General features: G+C 33.1%; 2 protein-coding genes across 2 annotated transcripts; one reads left to right on the top strand and one right to left on the bottom strand.

The window, feature by feature from the left end:
• Positions 1-1,779: 1,779 nt before the first annotated feature.
• LOC145064660 (putative F-box protein At3g16210) lies at positions 1,780-2,874 on the bottom strand. The gene has a single exon (XM_079012068.1). The coding sequence runs from the start codon at positions 2,872-2,874 to the stop codon at positions 1,780-1,782; it is 1,095 nt and encodes a 364-aa protein (XP_078868194.1).
• Positions 2,875-3,055: 181 nt separating this feature from the next.
• LOC145064659 (uncharacterized) lies at positions 3,056-19,526 on the top strand. Its single transcript, XM_079012067.1, has 7 exons — positions 3,056-3,125; positions 3,626-3,740; positions 18,201-18,258; positions 18,330-18,455; positions 18,549-18,716; positions 18,994-19,044; positions 19,402-19,526. Exons 1-7 carry the CDS (start codon positions 3,056-3,058, stop codon positions 19,420-19,422), a joined length of 609 nt encoding a protein of 202 aa, XP_078868193.1. The 3' UTR covers positions 19,423-19,526.
• Positions 19,527-20,920: the final 1,394 nt, after the last annotated feature.

Raw genomic sequence — 20,920 nt, 5'->3', positions numbered from 1 at the left:
AAAATGCATACCACATGAACTATTTTTACAATTTTGTCTAAATAATATTAAAAATACTTAAGCCTCATAATAGACTAGCTAAATAGATAATTCTCTTAAAAATGATGCAGGTTTATAACGAGTACTCTTTAAAACATAGATATTGTAACATGCTCGTGAAATAAATGGAAAGAAAGATAGAGACAAAAGAGCAACTTACAGATCAATGTCAATAGAAATCAATGTCAACGGAGGTCGTTGCCTCACTGGTCCGAGATGCAGTGTGGCATACGGTGGAGAAAGCCCTCCGACAAAGGACTAGCGGTGGTCGATGTCGAAGTTTCAGGCTACTCAATGGCTGAGAGGAGAGACATGGACCAATAGAGGCGGACACAAGAGAGATGGTGGTGAGCACTCCGGCGGCGGCGATATATTCTAGTTGGAAGTCCGACGGTTGTTATGTTTCCAGTGAGAAATTATTTTTTTCCGGCAGCGGTGAGTTTTAGTCTAGGGTTGTGTATCTTCTCAAATCCCAAGGTATATGTTAATAGATTGGATGTTTTTTTTTTTTTTTTTTTTATAGAATTCTCGTTTCCTAATTTATCAAAATCCTAAATTTACTCATAATTCCTTTTGATGTTTTTAGTATTTAGTGGAATCTGTTAATTATTTATTTACCTTCCAAGTTTGTTAGGCTTGCTATTTCTATAAGATTATCAAATATCAAATATCAAATAAGATTGTGTTTCTAGTTTACAATTAGATATTTATGCATATATAGAATAATAGAAATGCATATATCATGAACATGGGGCCAAATTGTTAGTTAACATTCAACCTCCATGGATTGTGTTTCTATTTTACAATAAGATTGTGTTTCTATTTTACTCCTAAAATACTCCTTAATTCCATCTATGTCCACGACGAGACATGAACACTCAACCTCAAGGAAAGGACAACACTGGATATCGTTGAGATAGAAGCCTTTTAGTAATATTATTTACAAGAATACAGGTAGCAAAATTAATATTATTTCCACAATACTTTAGAAATCATTAGGGCCAACAGCCCGTGGAATCAAGAAGACAAAAAGACATTATTATAAACAAATGCAGCATAATTTTATTACCTTTCGACTGTTGACAATGAATAACTTTAGCCTCATTGGTCTAAGGTAGTTATGAACAAAATAAACGTCCTCATTTAGCAGTTGAGACTCGATAGATTGTCCACCTGGTTCAACCTCGCACGTAGGGGGTCATCATCGCATGCACCATGTGTCCGCTTTGCAATGTTTTCATGGACTCCTATATTGAACGACTCATTTAATGCCTTCCTAGGGATAAACTCTACTTATGGTGTGAAAACAGGTCTCAATATATTTTTGAAGAGATTTCAAGGGTGCTATTATTGACCATATAGACGTACTAGCACGGTATGATTTTCAATAGCAAAGTGAAGATATTTTCTACTCTAACTTATGAGGTCAAGACTTTGAGCATTTTATGGCTTAAAAGTAAAGCTAAATGGTGTAGGAATTTGATATGGAACTCATGGGCCAACAACCTTCTATATTGTACAATGTAATTCCTGCTTCTTGAAGTTCAATTTAATTAAAGTCTAGCCGTTAAAACAGCCCCAATAAGATCTCATTTTATTGGCAAAGAAGTGGGAAATTACATATTCGGTTTTTTATTAATAGAATGAAGGAATCAGTAACATCAACTCTTTTGTATCAATGATAAAGACTAAAATGGTAATCAAAATGCGTCAAAAACCCAAATGTTGTAAAAAATTTCCTCATAGTTGAGTTGTTTCGCAAGCAGCCTCGCCCATGTCTAACAAATGAAGTGTTTCGACACACTCCCAAAAGTCTATTAAACTAGAAGAAGCATTGAATCCAAGTACTCCTGATCGCAACCCTGTCTTGGGATTATAAATTTGGAACCCTTCCCCATAAGTAGTGAGCAACAAATTACACTCGTTGGTCGTTTGTGGTTGTGGTTGGAATTGAAAAGCTCCATCAACTGGAAGTTTACCTGTTCCCAATTTAAAAACCACAGACCAAGAAGCATCTCTCCATACCAGAATCCAACTATCATCAATATTCATGCGATAACAAATCAAAGCTAGAGAATCTTGGATGGTTGTTAGTCTTGTCGTCAACCAGTCCGGAGCCAATCCAGGAAATGGAATCATACCAAAAACATGAGTGCTCAAATCGAATGTCAGTATACAAGAAAAGTCTAAGTCAAAATGATTTACCTCCCAATGCAATACTCCTTTAAATAAAAACGCCTCACGTCGCACATAAGTAAACTCAGGTTTAGGGGAAGCAATCTCACACCAAGTGCCTGTCTTCACCGCATAAACAAATGAAGTGTCTTTTTCATATGATATCCAAACAATTTTGTAATCATCACTGATTGGGTCAAATCCAAACCCAATACCTCCCAAAGCGAGTTCAGAACTCCGAGGACATTCAGGCACTCTTACTTTGCGTCTGATTGAAGGGTTCCATAGAGTCAAACCATTTTTAGTCTTCAAACAGAAAGTTCCATTACATGAACCAACAGTTCTGAACCAATTGCTACAAGGAAACGGAATTCTTGTTGTTATACCAATATATCCGCGTTTGGGACACAAACACAATGGCAATTCGTCTTCTCCGTGTAATGTATAAACGACTTCTGCTATTTTATTATTGTCAATATTTTCATGCGTGAAGCGGATTTTTTGTGGGGATCGGAATGTGTGCAAGCGTATGAACTGGGGACTAGAAATACAAGTATATAACGATTTAGAGAGTGATCTAAATCGGAGGAGGGATTTGGGTGGTAGTCTTGTAAATATTTCAACAATCAACTCTTCGCATAGATAATCTGTCATCTGCATTTTTCCAACAATATAAAAGTCAGTTGTAATAGGGTGCAGTTAATTAAAATTCTTCTCTGTTTGAATAAGTTTAGAATTCTTGTCAATAAATATATATATATATATATATATATATATATATATATATATATATATATATATATATATATATATATATATATATATATTCATGTTTTTGTAAATGGATGCACCAGATGTTCATCAACTAAGATTGACGGTGTTACTAATGAGCAAGAATAACTCCATCACAAGTAATTAATATATTTACAATAAAAAAATTAATAATAATAGAGTTATGTTACATGATCTAGGTCCAATTGTCATGCATCTATATTAACAAACTCACTCAAAACTGAGAGAAAATGGAAAAAGTAATTGGTTGTGAAGGAAAGCCACAGGGCAATTATATGCATATTTATTTATGTATATATATATATATATATTGGATTTAATTTGATTTGTCGTATTTATAACCGAGATACAATTCGATTTAATTTTGTTCGTCATATTTGCAATCGATAAATTTATTAAAATGCAATGAACCGATTGCTCATGTCCTATGTATACAAAACAGATTCAAATTACCAAACTTTGATCGTCGTTATGATTAACTACATTATCTAATAAACTTTCAAAAGAAATATCTTCCATATGTGATCATAATGTCGGTAAATATGAATATCTTTACAGCCATCAATACATAAACTTGAAAGCAAAAAAAAAAAAAAAAAAAAAAAAAAAAAAAAAAAAGATCTTAATGGGGAATTAACAAAGCCACTCACCAGAGAAAAGGAAGAAGAGGAGCACCGGATCACGACGAAGAAGGAAAAAGATTTAGCAAGAAAAGATAGGTTTTATGTTGGGATGTAAGACCAATTCCTCAAGGGCCCTATAACTCGTATCTATTTCATATTTCCTTCGTATATATTTTTAGTTTTATGTAGGGATATAAGACCAATTCCTCAAGGGCCCTATAACTTGTATCTATTTCATATTTACTTCGTATATATTTTTGTTTCGTTTGTTATTTAAAATTAGTTATATAACAGATGATTTTGCTTTAAATGCAAATGATATATATATATATATATATATATATATATATATATATATATATATATATATATATATATATATACATATATATATATATATATACACACACACTAGCAGGACACTCACGGACAGCAGCGGACGACCATTAGTTTTCTTTCATTCATTTTTTTTTTCAAAAACATGTCATATTCGGAAAATATAAACACGTAATAAAATGAAGCGAATCTTGAGATTTTAAGGCTGAACAGTATTTTTTTTTTTTGACATATTTGGATTGTAGACGTATATGTTGGGGTATGTGAGTTAGTTGAAATATTTTAGCTTTTACTATTGAGATTAATTTATTTATGTTAAGATGTTATCTTTATTTTATAAGAAATATGTTTTTATGGTATAAACGGAAAGCAAATTAGAACGACTGAATAAATTGTTAAGAACCCTACTTTTTTATATAACTTAATAAAAAATTGTTAGGTCGCATAAATACATAACTAAAGCCTAAATTTTATTGTTATGTAACTTCTTTTTCATCTTAAACGAAATGGTCACTAATTTCTTTTTCGCATATTGAGCTTCCTTTATTATAAAGATGAAAAATTGTCGTTAATTTTAAAAATTACAAAAATGTCTTTGATTTTGTTAACTATATAAAAACATCATATTGTCTAAAAATAAAGGAATAATTCAAGTATTTTAAAATTTCTAAAAAAATAGTAAAAAGCAAAAAAAATAAAAAAAAATAAAAAAATAAAAAATAAAAAATAAAAAATGGTTAGATAACAAAGTTAAACTACCATCCATATTTACGCAAGTCTACACAATTCTAATGAATCGTACATACCTTTTTAGGTTGTGTAAAAAACATTGGTTGAATTTTCTAAAAATCATGGGTTAAATACAAGAAATGTCAAATTCCATTTGATGTCATCATTTGCCAATAATTTTTAGATTTTGTGTTCTGCTAGGTTAGAAGTATACAACCCTAACACTAACATGAAAACAAAAAATAAAAATAAAAATAAAAATCCATTCAATTTTCTTGTTTGCTATCTTTTAAATGAAGCATATATGATTTATAAATCAGGATTATATTCATAATTGCAACTGCATGCATCATATATGCATATGGACATATATGGCTTAATTATATGTAAATGCTATGACCATATACATATTGTCTTAAAATTAATGGGAGTGAGAAAATTAATTTAACTATGTTCAGATGCCTAGACATAGTTACATATGCTAAACATTAGGTTGACATAAACCAGTTGAGATCTCTTGAGCCTGTTTGCGACAATTGAGATATTATGATCAACCAAACATATGCTAAGATTCTAATATAAAAGTCTCATGAAGTAATTTTTTAAATTGTTCCATTTTGTCACATAGGATCAACATCATAAACTTAACATTTTTCAAGAAAGTTAACAAAAATCAACTGATTTTGCAGTGAAAATGAAGGATCATGCTAACTCTACCCATCTTTACTTGACTACACATATCTTGATGAAAAATGCAACGCTAATCAAGTGAAGGGCTACCATTTGAGGATGGTTCAATGTTGTTTCCTAGCTTTAAAAGTCACTTGAACTTTTTTTTGTAGCTCGTTGATACAGTCTCTACATCTCCTTATTTATGTAATTTGTGGTTATGGTCATCCAATGACCTTCCTTAAGTTGAAAGGATTTCTCGTCTTTTTTAAAATCAACTTTAAATATCATACCTTGAAGCCGAAAAACAATGCATTAGTTCCTCAATTAAAAGTAAAATATGTTCACTTTTGAAGCAAATAGGATACTGATAACAACATAAAATAGTTTAGTCGTTTAAATGCAAAAAGAGGCACAAAAAGGTTATTGTGCAATCTAGAGAAAATAAAGAAAATGGTAAAATAAACATTTTGAAGTTCATCCTAAAAGAATCGTTGGATCCTTTCCCAAAAAAACATTTCAACTTATGATAATGTTTTCAACAGTAAATTACAAACATTAAATATTAGTTCCTATTGGGCAAATTGTGAGAAATAAAAACATGATTTACTCCTTTTACCAATATAGACAATCTACTTTACTCTTTACTCATAATAAAAAGATATTTATATTCATTTACGGATAATGGAAACGTACTTACACTTCAAGCAGCATGTCGTTCATTCAAAATATCACCTCTTAACAAGCTTATGTTGAAGATCAGCATATGCAGATCACCGATAGTCATTGCTAGCCCATCTTCACAAAATTCCACCTCCTACGACAGCAGTTGCAGACTGAAAAAAAATGAGATTCAAAATGTGTGACCTTGAACCATCCTTGAAGGGTAAAACAATAATTACATCAATCTTCGAATCATGTTTATTTGTCTATTTTTTTTTTTAAATGAAAACAAACAAAAACTACATAAAAATAAACGAATTTTAAGAGTAACAACATAAATGATGATATACATAACCACTATTTTTTAGGATGACACTTTTTTATATAAGGCTTTTGACCTTTCAGCCCACAAATGATGTCCACAGTAAAGCAAGATGGTGGGGTTACCCTACTCCCTAAAATGTCATGCGTCAAATCCTTTTTCTTTTTTAAAATACCTAGCATATGTAACCATAGGCTTCAATAAACATGTCATGTTTCTTATGCCTGAAACATTAACTGAACTTAAATCTAATATTAGAATGGATTAAAAGGATACTTTTATCAAAATTACAAATAGAATACACACCTTTAATTACAATGGAGATTCCACGAAAATGGATAAAAAAAGAAAATTTAATCAAAATTACAAATAAATTACACACCTTTCTTTTTATTTATATGTGACACAATCAGTTCACTGCAAAGATGGGGAATTCCAATTAGAAACTGAGAGTAATAGGGATAATAACAATAAAGCATACAATTTGATTTTATTATACTCGAATTTAGATTTAACAGTCAGTTGCACGTTACTACAACCAAAATTAACATTTGTCAAATTACAATTATGCCCTTGACTTTCAAAAACATCATATGGCCCGAATTTGAAATTTGAAAAGATTCTTGAAAAAAAATATAACATAAGCTTACTATTTTTTGTCTCTGATTATTGATGCGTCTCTGGGGCAAAAATACGTTGTTGTATAGATGGTGTTTCTGTTTTACAATTAGTTATTTATGCATATATAAAAATGCGTATATCATGAACATGGGGTCAAATGGTTAGTCAACAAATAAAACCAATCTTTTATATATAAAATCAGTATTAAGGAGGTCCAAAATCAGTGGGCCATGGCCCCCTGGCCCTTTAGAAGCTCCGCACCTGTTAGCAGGAGTAGGTTATTTATGAGTCAGCAGCCAACTTAACATTCCTTAAGCGTGCAACAAATGCTCAAGCAGCATTGCATGTTTTCTTTTAGAGCAAGTTTTGACTCGCACTGTGACCAATTTTGCCAACACTAACTTCGGCCCATGACGTTTTTTGCCCTCAACCACTCAATAAATAGTCTCATTTATTGTAATCCTAATGTATTGTACGAAATAGCCTTTTATGACAAGAAGTAATAAATCTCTCTCTCATGTTCGTCATAGATATAACCGATCAATCATGTGGTCCTATAGTTAGAGAATCCAACTTCTAATCTGTACGACGCACATTAGATTGGAGCTTGCCTGCATGAATAACATACAATCAAAATAAGACCATTAATGCACATCAAGTACTCGTTAAATTGAATGAGACAGGCCAGATTAAAAAAGTCTAATGGTTGGAAATATGAGGTAGCAAAATGAAATAATATCCTAAATCATTTGCATTACTTTTAAGTTTTTTTTTCTTTTTCTTTTTTGAACATAAAATATAATATAACCTATCTACTTCTAAAATACCTCTTAATTCCATCTATGCCTACGACGAGACTTGAACATTTAACCTCAAGGAGGGAGGGAATACCGGATACCGCTGTGCTAGAAGCCATTTGGTAATTTAATTTACAAGAATACAGGTAGCAAAAAAACAATTATTTCCACAATACTTTAGAAATCATTAGGGCCAACGGCCCCTAGAATCAAGATGACAAAAAGACATTATTATAACAAATGCAACATAATTTTATTACCTTTTGACCGTTAACAATGAACAACTTTGCCTCATTGGTCTAAGATAGTTTCCGAAAAAAATAAATGTCCTCATTTAGCGGTTGGGACTCGGTAGATTGTCCACCAGGTTCAACCTCGCACATAGGGGGTAATCATCGCATGCACCATGTGTCCGCTTTGCAATTCTTTCATGGACTCTTATATTGAACGACTCCTTTGATGTCTTCCTAGGGATATAATATACTTATAGTGTGGGAAAACTCTACTTATGGTGTGAAAACAGGTCTCAATATATTTTTGAAGCGATTTCAAGGGTGCTATTATTGACCATATAGACGTATAGGCATGGTATGATTTTCAATAGCAAAGTGTAGATATTGTCTACTCTAAGTTATGAGGTCAAGACTTTGAGCATTTTATGGCTTAAAAATAAAGCTAAAAGGTGTAGGAATTTGATATGGAACTCATGGGCCAACAACCTTCTATATTGTACAATGTAATTCGTGCTTCTTGAAGTTCAATTTATATAAAGTCTAGCCGTTAAAACAGCCTCAATAAGATCTCATTTTATTGGCAAAGAAGTGGGAAATTACATATTCGGTTTTTTATTAATAGAATGAAGGAATTAGTAAGTAACATCAACTCTTTTGTACCAATGATAAAGACTAAAATGGTAATCAAAAAGCATCAAAAACCCAAATGTTGTAAATTTTTTCCTCATAGTTGAGTTGTTTCGCAAGCAGCCTCCCCCATGTCTAACAAATGAATTGTTTCGACACACTCCCGAAAGTCTATTAAACTAGCAGAAGCATTGAATCCAAGTACTCCTGATTGCACCCCTGTCTTGGAATTATAAATTTAGAACCCATCCCCATAAGTAATGAGCAACAAATTACACTCGTTGGTCGTTTGCGGTTGTGGTTGGAATTGAAAAGCTCCATCAACTGGAAGTTTACCTGTTCCCAATTTAAAAACCACAGACCAAGAAGCATCTCTCCATACCCGAATCCAAGTATCATCAACATCCATACGATAAGAAATCAAAGCTAGAGAATCTTGGATGGTTGTTAGTCTTGTTGTCAACCGGTCCAGAGCCGATCCAGGAAATGGAATCATACCAAAAACATGAGTGCTCAAATCGAATGTCAGTATACAAGAAAAGTCTAAGTCAAAACGATTTACCTCGCAATGCAATACTCCTTTGAATAAAAAGGCCTCACGTCGCACATAAGTAAACTCAGGTTTAGGGGAAGCAATCTCACACCAAGTGCCCGTCTTCACCGCATAAACAAATGAAGTGTCTTTTTCATATGATATCCAAACAATTTTGTAATCGTCACTGATTGGGTCAAATCCAAACCCAATACCTCCCGAAGCGAGTTCAGAACTCCGAGGACATTCAAGCACTCTTACTTTGCGTCTGATTGAAGGGTTCCATAGAGTCAAACCATTTTTAGTCTTCAAACAGAAAGTTCCATTACATGAACCAACAGTTCCGAACCTATTGCTACAAGGAAACGGAATTGTTGTTGTTATACCAATATATCCACGTTTGGGACACAAACACAAGGGCAATTCGTCTTCTCCGTGTAATGTATAAACGACTTCTGCTATTTTATTATTGTCAATATTTTCATGCGTGAAGCGGATTTTTTTGTGGGGATCGGAATGTGTGCAAGCGTATGAACCCGGGACTAGAAATACAGGTATATAACGATTTAGAGAGTGATCTAAATCGAAGGAGGGATTTGGGTGGTAGTCTTGTAAAAATTTCAACAATCAACTCTTGGCATAAATAATCTGACATCTGCATTTTTCCAACAATATAAAAGTCAGTTGTAATAAGGTGCAATTAAAATTCTTCTCTGTTTGAATAAGTTTAGAATTCTTGTCAATATATATATTCATGTTATTTTGTAAATGGATGCACCAGATGTTCATCAACTAAGATTGACGGTGTAACTAATGAACAAGAATATCTATTTATTTATGACATTTTAGATATTTTGTATTACAGATTTAAGAGTCCCAATGCCAAATAATTAACAAGTTCACAAGATATATATGCAAATAAACATAACAACAAACTAAGATAAGAGTTCTCATAGTCATATGTAGCGTATCCTATTTGGATATTGGGTAGAACTGTAGAAGCATCATTTCTCTTTATTATCACAAATTTTTACGTATGGCCAAATAGAAGACGTGAGATAGATTAAGGTTGTGAGACGAAACCTGTCGATAGGCATAAGTTCAGGGATGGCATTCAGCATCGACTATTGGGGTTTTAACGGTTGTCAACTAAGACCGGAGGCTGCACATAGCAGGGGCAACGGTGACGGGGAATGGTGGTGTCCGGTGGTGACGGCCTGACGTTGTAAGGAGAGTAGGATTTAAAGGTTTTTTTTATCTTTTTGGTGAGTTTTGAGACTTGTTTTCCCCTTTTCTATATTTTTGTGGCATTTTATAAACCTTTAGATAGATCACACGATAATGTTTAGGATTTGTGGATTTTCTATTAAAGGAGTATTTTAATCTCGCATTAGAAAAGGCTTTTCTTTTTGGTAAGTTTTGAGACATGTTTTCCTCTTTCCTCTATTTTTGTGGCATTTTATAAAACTTTAGATAGATCACGGTTTAGGATTTGTGAATTTTATATTAAAGGGGTATTTTTATCTCGCATTATTGGAAAAGGCTTTGCAATTTTCATTAATTACCGCTCCATGTCTCCGTCTAACCGGTAGTAGGTAGCAAGTTACAGGTAGTTGGAAGCTATAGTTTTTATTTATTATAAGAATGTTTGACAAAAATAAATAATTACATACAATGACACTTGTTTAAATGCTAATTGTGTCAGATCCTCTTAAGGGCCATAGCCCTTGATTTTTTCACCAAGACCAATATTATATGTATATAAACGATTGCTTTCATTTTTCCCAACCTATCCCCTATTCTAATAAATAATAACAAATTTGTCACATGGCATTTTATTAGCCCCCCCCCCCCTGCCCAACAATTTATCCCACCTAAAATACTTATGTAATTTTCCGAAACAACCCTTTGTGCCTCTTATTCATTCGTTATCGTCGAGAGACAGCAGCTCGTCAATTTGAAACCCTAATCCAGCCGCTCTTCAGTCGTTGGCCCTCTCTCTCTCTCTCTCTCTTGTCAAAACCACCATTGCTACCTTTTTCTCTTCTCAAGAAAATGGTAGCATCACAACGAAAGAACACCATTTATGACGACTAAAGACTTACATATAGTAGGTCTCTCTATCGCTGGTTTACAATCATAAAACACCCCATACCTCAATGGAGAAGTACTTTAGGAACACATAAAGAGGGGACACAGGGGCTCGACACTCCGGTCAAGAGAAATTCCTTAGCATACGGAAATGTCATCTTCTTAGGCTACCATTTTTTTCTTTTACCGCTCAAATTCTAGATGTCGTTCAGGAATTGCTCAAAAGATTCCTAATTTTTCCTTTCATAATATTTGTTATTGTGTTCTTTGCTACCAAAAATCTAACCTCCAAAATCATGAATCGATGATATTTTGAAGAGCGAAGCGAAAAAACGCGAATAATGAAAGCATGGATATCAGGTTAGCTTCATCTCCGAAACTCATTCTCAGCATTGTCGAATTAGCCAAATTTTACCTGCTAGAGTCGGTCACCTAGTAGGTAAATTCTATATATATATATATATATATATATATATATATATATATATATATATATATATATATATATATAATTTACCGATGAAAACATTGTGTATGTATTTGTACCTTTATACATAAAAAAATGTTATATATCTAAAAATATACATATAAAAACGTATAAAAATCCTATTAATATCTCTATACATGTAAAAATGTTATATACGTATTTATAGATACAAATACGTATAAATTGCATTATATATACATATTAATAAGTAATATAAATAAAAAGCATACAAATATTTATACACAATTTTAAAATGAAAAATGCATATACCTATATTTATATACCTTTACAAATTTTTTTATATAGTATTAAGTGTCTTTATTTATTTTTAAAGGTATAAATACAATTTTAAATAAACAAATGCGTTTCTTTTACATATAAAATACATTTATAAATTCATGAAATAATAATAGTAATAATAATAATTATAATCATAATAACATGTTAGATATTAAGTATAATCTTTCTAGAATGTTTTCAAGCAAATTTTGTTGTTGCTTCACATGTGCCGCCTCCGCCTCCACCTCCGGTGGCTTCACCTTTGTCGCCTTCGCCTCTGGAATCTTCTGCATGTAAAATTTTCTTTTTCTATTGTTATGTATTTCAAGTTTTATGCTTGAAAATCGAGTATGTTTCCCCTGTAATTTGAGAATCAGAGAATTGTTGCTCTTTTTTTTTTACAGTGAAAGTTTTTTTTTTTTTTTTTTCTAAATTCAAAGCATCTTTTGAAGTCGTTCCACCAAACTAGAACCTTACTTTGAGGTTAGTTGTGGTTCAGTTTTAATTTATGATAATGTGTTGATTTCTGAAATATATTGGTTGATTTCTGATTGTGTTTATTTGGTGAAATATATTGCTGAGAATATGTTACTAGTTTCTCATTGTTCTTTTTTTATTGAAAATGTGTTCCTTGTTGCTAATATAAGTTGCTGATTTTGTTCATTTGCTAAAATTTGTTGGGGATCTTGTTATTATGTGTTGAATTGTCGTTGACATCTGTTGTTGATCTTTGAAATTTGTTAATGTTGCTAGTGAAATCATATGCTTTGCTTTTTTTTTTTTCCTTCTGAAATATGATAATATTTTGCTGATGAAATCATATGCTTTGATGTTTTGCTTGATGAAATCTGATTATTAGCATGTTATGGATTCACTAAATGAAAGTATAATGTTATATCTTGAAAATGTGGTGTCTATTAGTAGAGGAGATTTCATACCCACAAGTTTACGGAGCTCATTAACATTAGATTTGTTATGGATGGTGATGGTTCAAAAAGATTTCACAAAGCAACGAAACATGAGCTTTGGGTATAATCAAGAAATGATAATGTTATGTTTGATTTGGATTTATGTTTAATCTGGATTTTATATGGTGTTTGGAAATTTTTTATAATTATTCAAGAAGTTTATTCAGTTATTTTATAAAAAAAATGTTAAATTTAGCAAAAAATAACATAGAATGGTAAAATGGCAATTTTATAATTCAGCACTACAATTCAGAGGTTCCAACCAAACAACATTTGAAAATTTAGATGTTAAAAATTCAGACCCTCTTAGAAATTCAGGCCACTTAAAAATTCAACTCTTATAAATTCAAATCCTGCCAAACAACCTTTTACGCCCTCCTCCATTTCTAGTCAATTACTTTTGTTTTTCTCCCTTGAATAAAGCAACGCTCCGACCCAACAACTTCATCCCATTAGCTAAGGTGTGACCGTTCTTTAAAGGTAAACTCTTGCTATAGGGTAAAAATGAACAAACTTGTTGAGTGTGTCAGCTAAGGTGTGGCCTCCCTTTAAATGAAAAATCTAGCTAGGGGGTAAAAATGAACAAATTTGTTGAGTGTAGAGGCTTGAGTTGCTTATTGGAGTTATCATAAGCATGGCTACGTATTGATAGTCAGCTTAAGCAGGTTGCGTATGGCAATTAGCAAGCACGGGGAAACACGGACAATCGGAAGGGCTGAAACCAATAGTCATTGTTTTACCATTTAGACGTAGACTATGATTTACTAATAGTTAGCAAAGTAGTAAAATATAATAACAATATTTATATTTCGGTACAAAAAATTATTTTACAGAATTAATAATTATACATTGACAATTACCAGATCAAATTATTTTCAATAATTTTAATTTTTCTTAAATCTTTATAATATTCTTTTATTTAAATAAATATGAGCTTAGAAACTAACAAACATCAAATAAGATTGTGTTTCTATTTTATAGTTAGTTATTTATATGAATATATAGAAATACGTATATCATGAACATGGGGCCAAATGCTTAGTCAACAAATAAAACCAATCTATTATATATAAAATCAGTATTAAGGAGGTCAAAAATCAGGGGGTCATGGCCCCCTGGCTTAGAGGCTCCGCCCCTATTAGCAAGAGTAGGCTATTTATGAGTAAGCAGCCAACATTCCTTAAGCGGGCAACAAATGCTCAAGCAGCATAACATGTTTTCTTTGAGAGCAAATTTTGACTCGCACTAGGACCAATTTTGCCAGCATTGACTTCGGCCCATGATTTTTTTGCCCATTATTATTAGGTCAACCACTCTATAAATAGTCTCATTTATTTTAATCCTAATGTATTTTACGAAATAGCTTTCTACGACAAGAGGTAATAAATCTGTCTCTCTCTCATGTTTGTCATAGATATAACTGGTCATTCATGTGGTCATATAGTTAGAGAATCCAATTTCTAATTTGTATGACGCACATTAGATTCGAGCTTGCCTACATGAATAACATACAATCAAAACAAGACCATTAATGCATATCAAGTACTCGTTAAATTGAATGAGAAAGGCCGGATTAAAAAAGTCTAATGGTTGGAAATCTAAGGTAGCAAAAAAGTCTACTCCTAAAATACACCTTAATTCTATCTATGTCCACAACGAGACTTGAACACTCAACCTCAAGGACAGAGGACAACACGGGATATTGTTGAGATAGAAGCTCTTTGGTAATTTAATTTACAAGAATACAGGTAGCAAAATTACAATTATTTCCACAATACTTTAGAAATCATTAGGGCCAACAGCATGTAGAATCAAGATGACAAAAAGACATTATTATAAGCAAATGCAACATATTTTTATTACCTTTCGACTGTTGACAATGAAAAACGTTAGCCTCATTGGTCTAAGGTAGTTCCAACAAAATAAACGTCCTCATTTAGTGGTTGAGACTTGATAGATTGTCCACCTGGTTCAACCTCACACGTAGGCGGTAATCATCGCATGCACCATGTGTCCGCTTTGCAATGCTTTCATGGACTCCTATATTGAACGACTCATTTAATGCCTTCCTAGGGATAAACTCTACTTATGGTGTGAAAACAGGTCTCAAGATATTTTTGAAGCGATTTCAAGGGTGCTATTATTTACCATATGGACGTACAGGCACGGTATGATTTTCAATAGCAAAGTGAAGATATTGTCTACTCTAACTTATGAGGTCAAGACTTTGAGCATTTTATGGCTTAAAAATAAAGCTAAATGGTGTAGGGATTTGATATGGAACTCATGGACCAACACCTTCTATATTGTACAACTTAATTCCTGCTTCTTGAAGTTCAATTTATATAAAGTCTAGCCGTTAAAACAGCCCCAATAAGATCTCATTTTATTGGCAAAGAAGTGGGAAATTACATATTCGGTTTTTTATTAATAGAATGAAGGAATCAGTAAGTAATATCAACTCTTTTGTACCAATGATAAAGACTAAAATGGTAATCAAAATGCGTCAAAAACCCAAATATATGATGTAAATTTTTTCCTCATAGTTGAGTTGTTTTGCAAGCAACCTCCCCTATGTCTAACAAATGAAGTGTTTCGACACACTCCCGAAAGTCTATTAAACTAGAAGCAGCATTGAATCCAAGTACTCCTGATCGCACCCCTGTCTTGGGATTATAAATTTGGAACCCTTCCCCATAAGTAGTGAGCAACAAATTACACTCGTTGGTCGTTTGCGGTTGTGGTTGGAATTGAAAAGCTCCATCAACTGGAAGTTTACCTGTTCCCAATTTAAAAACCACAGACCAAGAAGCATCTCTCCATACCCGAATCCAAGTATCATCAACATCCATACGATAAGAAATCAAAGCTAGAGAATCTTGGATGGTTGTTATTCGTGTTGTTAACCAATCCCAAGTGGGTCCAGGCAATGGAATCATACCAAAAAACATGAGTACTCAAATCGAATGTCAGTATATAGGAAGGAGGTATATGTCTTGTGATTTGATATGATCACGAGTTACTTCCCAATGCAACACTCCATTGAATAAAAAAGCCTCATATAACACAGAAGTAAACTGGTTTAGGGGAAGCAACTTCACACCAAGTGCCCGTTTTCACTGCATACACAAATGAAGTGTCTTTTTCATATGATATCCAAACAATTTTGTAATCATCACTGATTGGGTCAAATCCAAACCCAATACCTCCCAAAGCGAGTTCAGAACTCCGAGGACATTCAGGCACTCTTACTTTGCGTCTGATTGAAGGGTTCCATAGAGTCAAACCATTTTTAGTCTTCAAACAGAAAGTTCCATTACATGAACCAACAGTTCTGAACCTATTGCTACAAGGAAACGGAATTGTTGTTGTTATACCAATATATCCATGTTTGGGAAACAAACACAATGGCAATTCGTCTTCTCCGTGTAATGTATAAACGTCTTCTGCTATTTTATTATTGTCAATATTTTCATGCGTGAAGCGGATTTTTTGTGGGGATCGGAAAGTGTGCATGCGCATGAACCCAGGGCTAAAAATACAAGTATATAACGATTTAGAGAGTGATCTAAATCGAGGAGGGATTTGGGTGGTAGTCTTGTAAATATTTCAACAATCAACTCTTCGCATATATATTCTGACATCTGCATTTTTCCAACAAGATAAAAATCAGTTGTAATAGGGTGCAATTAAAATTCTTCTCTGTTTGAATAAGTTTAGAATTCTTGTCAATATATATATATATATATATATATATATATATATATATATATATATATATATATATATATATATATATATATATATTCATGTTTTTTGTAAATGGATGCATCAGATGTTCATCAACTAAGATTGACGGTGTAACTAATGAACAAGAATAACTCCAACAGAAGTAATTAATATATTTACACAAAAAATTTATAATAAAATAGTTATGTTCCCAGTTACATGATCTAGGTCCAATTGTCATGCATCTAAATTAACAAATTAACTCAAAAGTCAAAACTGAGATAAAATGAAAAAAGTAATTGGTTGTGAATGAAAGCCATAGGGCATATATAAGCCTATTTATTTATGTATAAATATTGGTGATACAATTCTATTTAGTTCTGTTTGTCATACTTGCAATCGATAAACTTATTAAAATGCAATGAACCGATTGTGCATGTCCTATGTATACAAAACAGATACTCAAATGATCAAAGTTTGATCTTCGTTATGATCAACTACATTATCTAATATACTTTCAAAAGATATCATCAATACATGATTATAATGTTGATGAATCTGGATATCTTTACAGCCATACTTCCAACTTTGTCTTTTGTGATCTTCCTTTGAATATTGATTCACTTAATTAGGGGATGCATTGGAATTTAGATGGGTGCCAGGCAGGCAGGCAAACCATGGGTTTCAAATGAGAAGAGATAAAAAAGCCGGAATTAATCTGCTATATATGAGAAAAGGCTTCAAAGGCTATTTGGTGTGATTTCATTTTTAAGGTTAGTATCACATCTATTAATTTATGACATTTTAGATATTTTGCATTATAGATTTACGAGTCCCAATGCCAAATAATTAACAAGTACACAAGATATATATACAAGTAAACATATATAACAGCAAACTAAAAGAAGAATTCTCAGTCATATCTAGCGTATCCTATTTGGCTATTTGGATATTGGGTAGAACAGTATAAGCATCATTTCTGTTTATTATGACAAATTTTTACGTATAGCCAAATAAAAGACGTGAGATATATTAAGGTTGTGACGACAAAACCTGACGATAGGCATGAGTTAAGGGATGGCATTCAGCATCGACTATTGCGGTTGTGACGACAAGGATCTAACCCTTTGCAGACGACACCTATCCAGACGACATATGTCGTCGGCAAAAATCGATCTATAGAGACGACATGTCGTCTGGACAGAATTTTCAAACGTTGACCATATGTCGTTGACCAGAAAAGCTATACAGACGACAAGTCGTCTGCATAGGCTCGGCGGGAAGGGGCAAAATATTGGGGGTATATCGAATTTTAATACCGACGACATGTCGTTGTGAGGAGGAATTAAAAACATATTTTCGAGTTATTTTAATCCTTTGTCGCAGAAAAGCAATACGATGCCGTTTTCGTCAGCCTATGCAGACGATATGTCGTCTCTATAGGGTGCTTAAAAATTAATTTTGATATATTTTTTATCCGTCTTGCAGAAATGGAATACGATGTCGTTTTGGTCAAGCTATCCAGACGACATGTCGTTTGGAAAAGGTGGGACCGATCCACGTGATCAGTTTTTTTATTTTATTTTATTTTTTAATGCCGTTTTCGTTTACCTATAGAGACGACATGTCGTCTCTATAGGGTTTTACCGTAACAAAAACCCTTTCAGTCTTCATTTTCCAGTCCGCTGCCCAGACATTTTCCTCTCAATTGCTTCGCCGATCCCAGTCGGCTGCCCAACAAAGGTTTTCTCCCCCTTTCTCTTTTGGATTTCGACTCTTTGGATGTCCGGTTTTTTCTTCTATACCAGGAACTTGTAATCTCTATTCCTTTCCCAGGTTCTACTCATCTGTAATCTCAATCCCCATCATCAATCGTCTTCTTCTTCAAATCGGTACTACACTTCTGCTAGGCTTGCTCGATTCTTCACATCTCTTCCTTCCGACACATCCATGGCTTCTGACAAGTCAACACCGCCGCTTACTATCGACTCCCTCAACCCAAAGGTCGTTTCCTTGCTTCTCATTTATGTTTTTCACTTTGTTCATCGCTTTGATCTTGTTTGCTTTAGTTCGCTTACTTGAGCTTTATACAGTTTAAATCTTAACGCCTGAATCGGAGTTCGGTACAAGATAACTGTTTAATTTTTGTTTTTGATTTTGAAGATTAATCTAGGGGTTTTAATTTCAAGTAGATCCAGTCCCTTTTACTGTTTCTATAACACCAACAAGGAAAGGTTAGCTAGAATGTCCTTTGTACTAATTTTTTCCCCTTAATTTCCAGGTCTTGAAATGTGAGTATGTTGTACGTGGTGAAATTGTCTCTCTAGCTCAGGTAATGTAATGAACTGGATTCACTAAAAAACCTTATTAAATAAGCATGTCAGGGATGTATATATCGGGGAAATAATTAATAATGAGTATATTTATAGAAAACTTTCCATCTTTTTAATCAATATATGCATTCAAGTATACTAATTTGCATATATAAAACTTACAATGCTGATTTCATCGAACGAGCATGGCAGATTCTTGATCAAACTCCTGGTAGAGCTACTGGTGCATATAGACATATAGTCACAGGGGTAAAACAGGAAGTGCAGTTTAAGGGTTTAAGGAAATGCACTGTATCTTTTTTGAAAACGTTTTGGATACAAGAAAGATAATAGAGCAATGCATAATGATTTTTCAGGTTCCTTATTATCTTGATTAAGCAACATGGTAGGGAGTTGAGGTCTTTGAGCTCAACTGCTAGACAAAAGGGTATTACTCTGAGAGCCCTTTTTTTCATTAATCCAGGAAACCCAAATGGCCAGGTAAGTCTATATTAGTTTTTAAACACTAATAAATGTGTTTTCTCTATGCTATGATAATTAATTTCCAGTTTTTTTTCTTTCTAAATACGTGTAGGTTCTTGCTGAAGAGAACAACGAGACATTGTTGAGTTCTGCAAGAAAGAAGGTCAGGTTCTTCTAGTAGCTGAGGTAAAGAATGTTACATGAATCCCCCCAGACTTTTATTGGCATTTTAGTAAAAGCATGATTAAGTAGGGTGACATACACCATTCATGTACATTATGCAGGTTTATCAGGAAAACATTTATGTCCCTGAAAAGCAGTTTTGCTCTTTTAAGAAAGTTGCTCGTTCAATTGGATATGGTGACAAGGATATTCCCTGGGTTTATTTTCAGTCAGTGTCTAAAGGTATTGTCTCTTTGTGAATATGAAATAGTATTGATGATATGAAGAGAAGGGTGCAAAGGTAGTTAGTTAATTCAATTGTTAATTTGTTTGCAATTCTTAGTTTCTTGATAATTCTTAATTTCTTTTTCCTTCACATATTGAAACTACAGACATTGCTGACTTGTTAAATTCCACTTGTTTCTGTTTTAAGATCAAGTTTTTTTTTTTAATATATTTAGTTTATATCTTGAACTCCTATTGCTTTTATAAGTTTGTTTCAATGGCATATGTATAAAATAAAGAAATTTAATATTCAAAAAACCGGGTACCCGGAACCGGAACCGGTCTTGGCGGTTCCGGGAGCGGTTCCAAATTTCTAGGAACCGCTGTAAGCGGTTCCGGTTCCAAAACCAATAATTTCAGAACTGTCGGTTCTGGGAGTGGTTCCGGTTCCAGCTAAAATAGGCGGGTATCCGGTTATGCTCATCCCTAGTCAATACCATGTTTCAGTTGTTCTTTGGAATGGAATCTTGCTGGTGTTCCAGATGATGAAGCAGCAAAATACTTTGAGAACAAGATCCGAAGGTCAGTTGAGATTATGTTTTCTTCAAAATCATATGCTTATTTTTTGTTGGGTGTATTTGGTTTTATTATAGTATAGTATTCTTTAAAAAGTATTAATCGAATATGGAATGTGGCACAGTACTCTCCCAAAGATTATTGTATTTTCTGCTATTAACCTTATCTACCTCTTCACTCAAAAGCAAAAGTACATTGCCATTTAGTGCATTTTCCATATTTAGATGGTAAATGCAGTAAATAGCAATGTACTTTATATCTTCACATTTTTTTCTTATTTTTTTGTAATCTGTTTTCATTTTTTTTCCAAAGACCTAACCGTATAACTACAGAGTGATCAATATTGACCTATTTAACTAATATTTTCATGCTTCTTAACAGTAATCATAATAATCGGCTAAGAAGGACTTGCAGAAGGAAGCCATGTTCCTAAGTGTCAGCCTTTTGGAC

The sequence above is a fragment of the Lactuca serriola genome, chromosome 7 (genome assembly GCF_051521515.1).
Source record: "Lactuca serriola cultivar US96UC23 chromosome 7, Lser_US96UC23_V15, whole genome shotgun sequence".
Taxonomy (NCBI): domain Eukaryota; kingdom Viridiplantae; phylum Streptophyta; class Magnoliopsida; order Asterales; family Asteraceae; genus Lactuca; species Lactuca serriola.
This window is presented reverse-complemented; position numbering and strand designations above follow the sequence as displayed.

Excerpts from the sequence above, each read along its gene's own strand:
- LOC145064660 (XM_079012068.1), bottom strand. The coding sequence starts at position 2,874 with ATGCAGATGACAGATTATCTATGCGAAGAGTTGATTGTTGAAATATTT.
- LOC145064659 (XM_079012067.1), top strand. The coding sequence starts at position 3,056 with ATGGATGCACCAGATGTTCATCAACTAAGATTGACGGTGTTACTAATG. Across the intron at positions 18,456-18,548 it reads CAGTCGGCTGCCCAACAAAG|GTTCTACTCATCTGTAATCT; the intron begins GTTTTCTCCCCC and ends TTCCTTTCCCAG. Across the intron at positions 19,045-19,401 it reads AAATTGTCTCTCTAGCTCAG|GTTCCTTATTATCTTGATTA; the intron begins GTAATGTAATGA and ends ATGATTTTTCAG.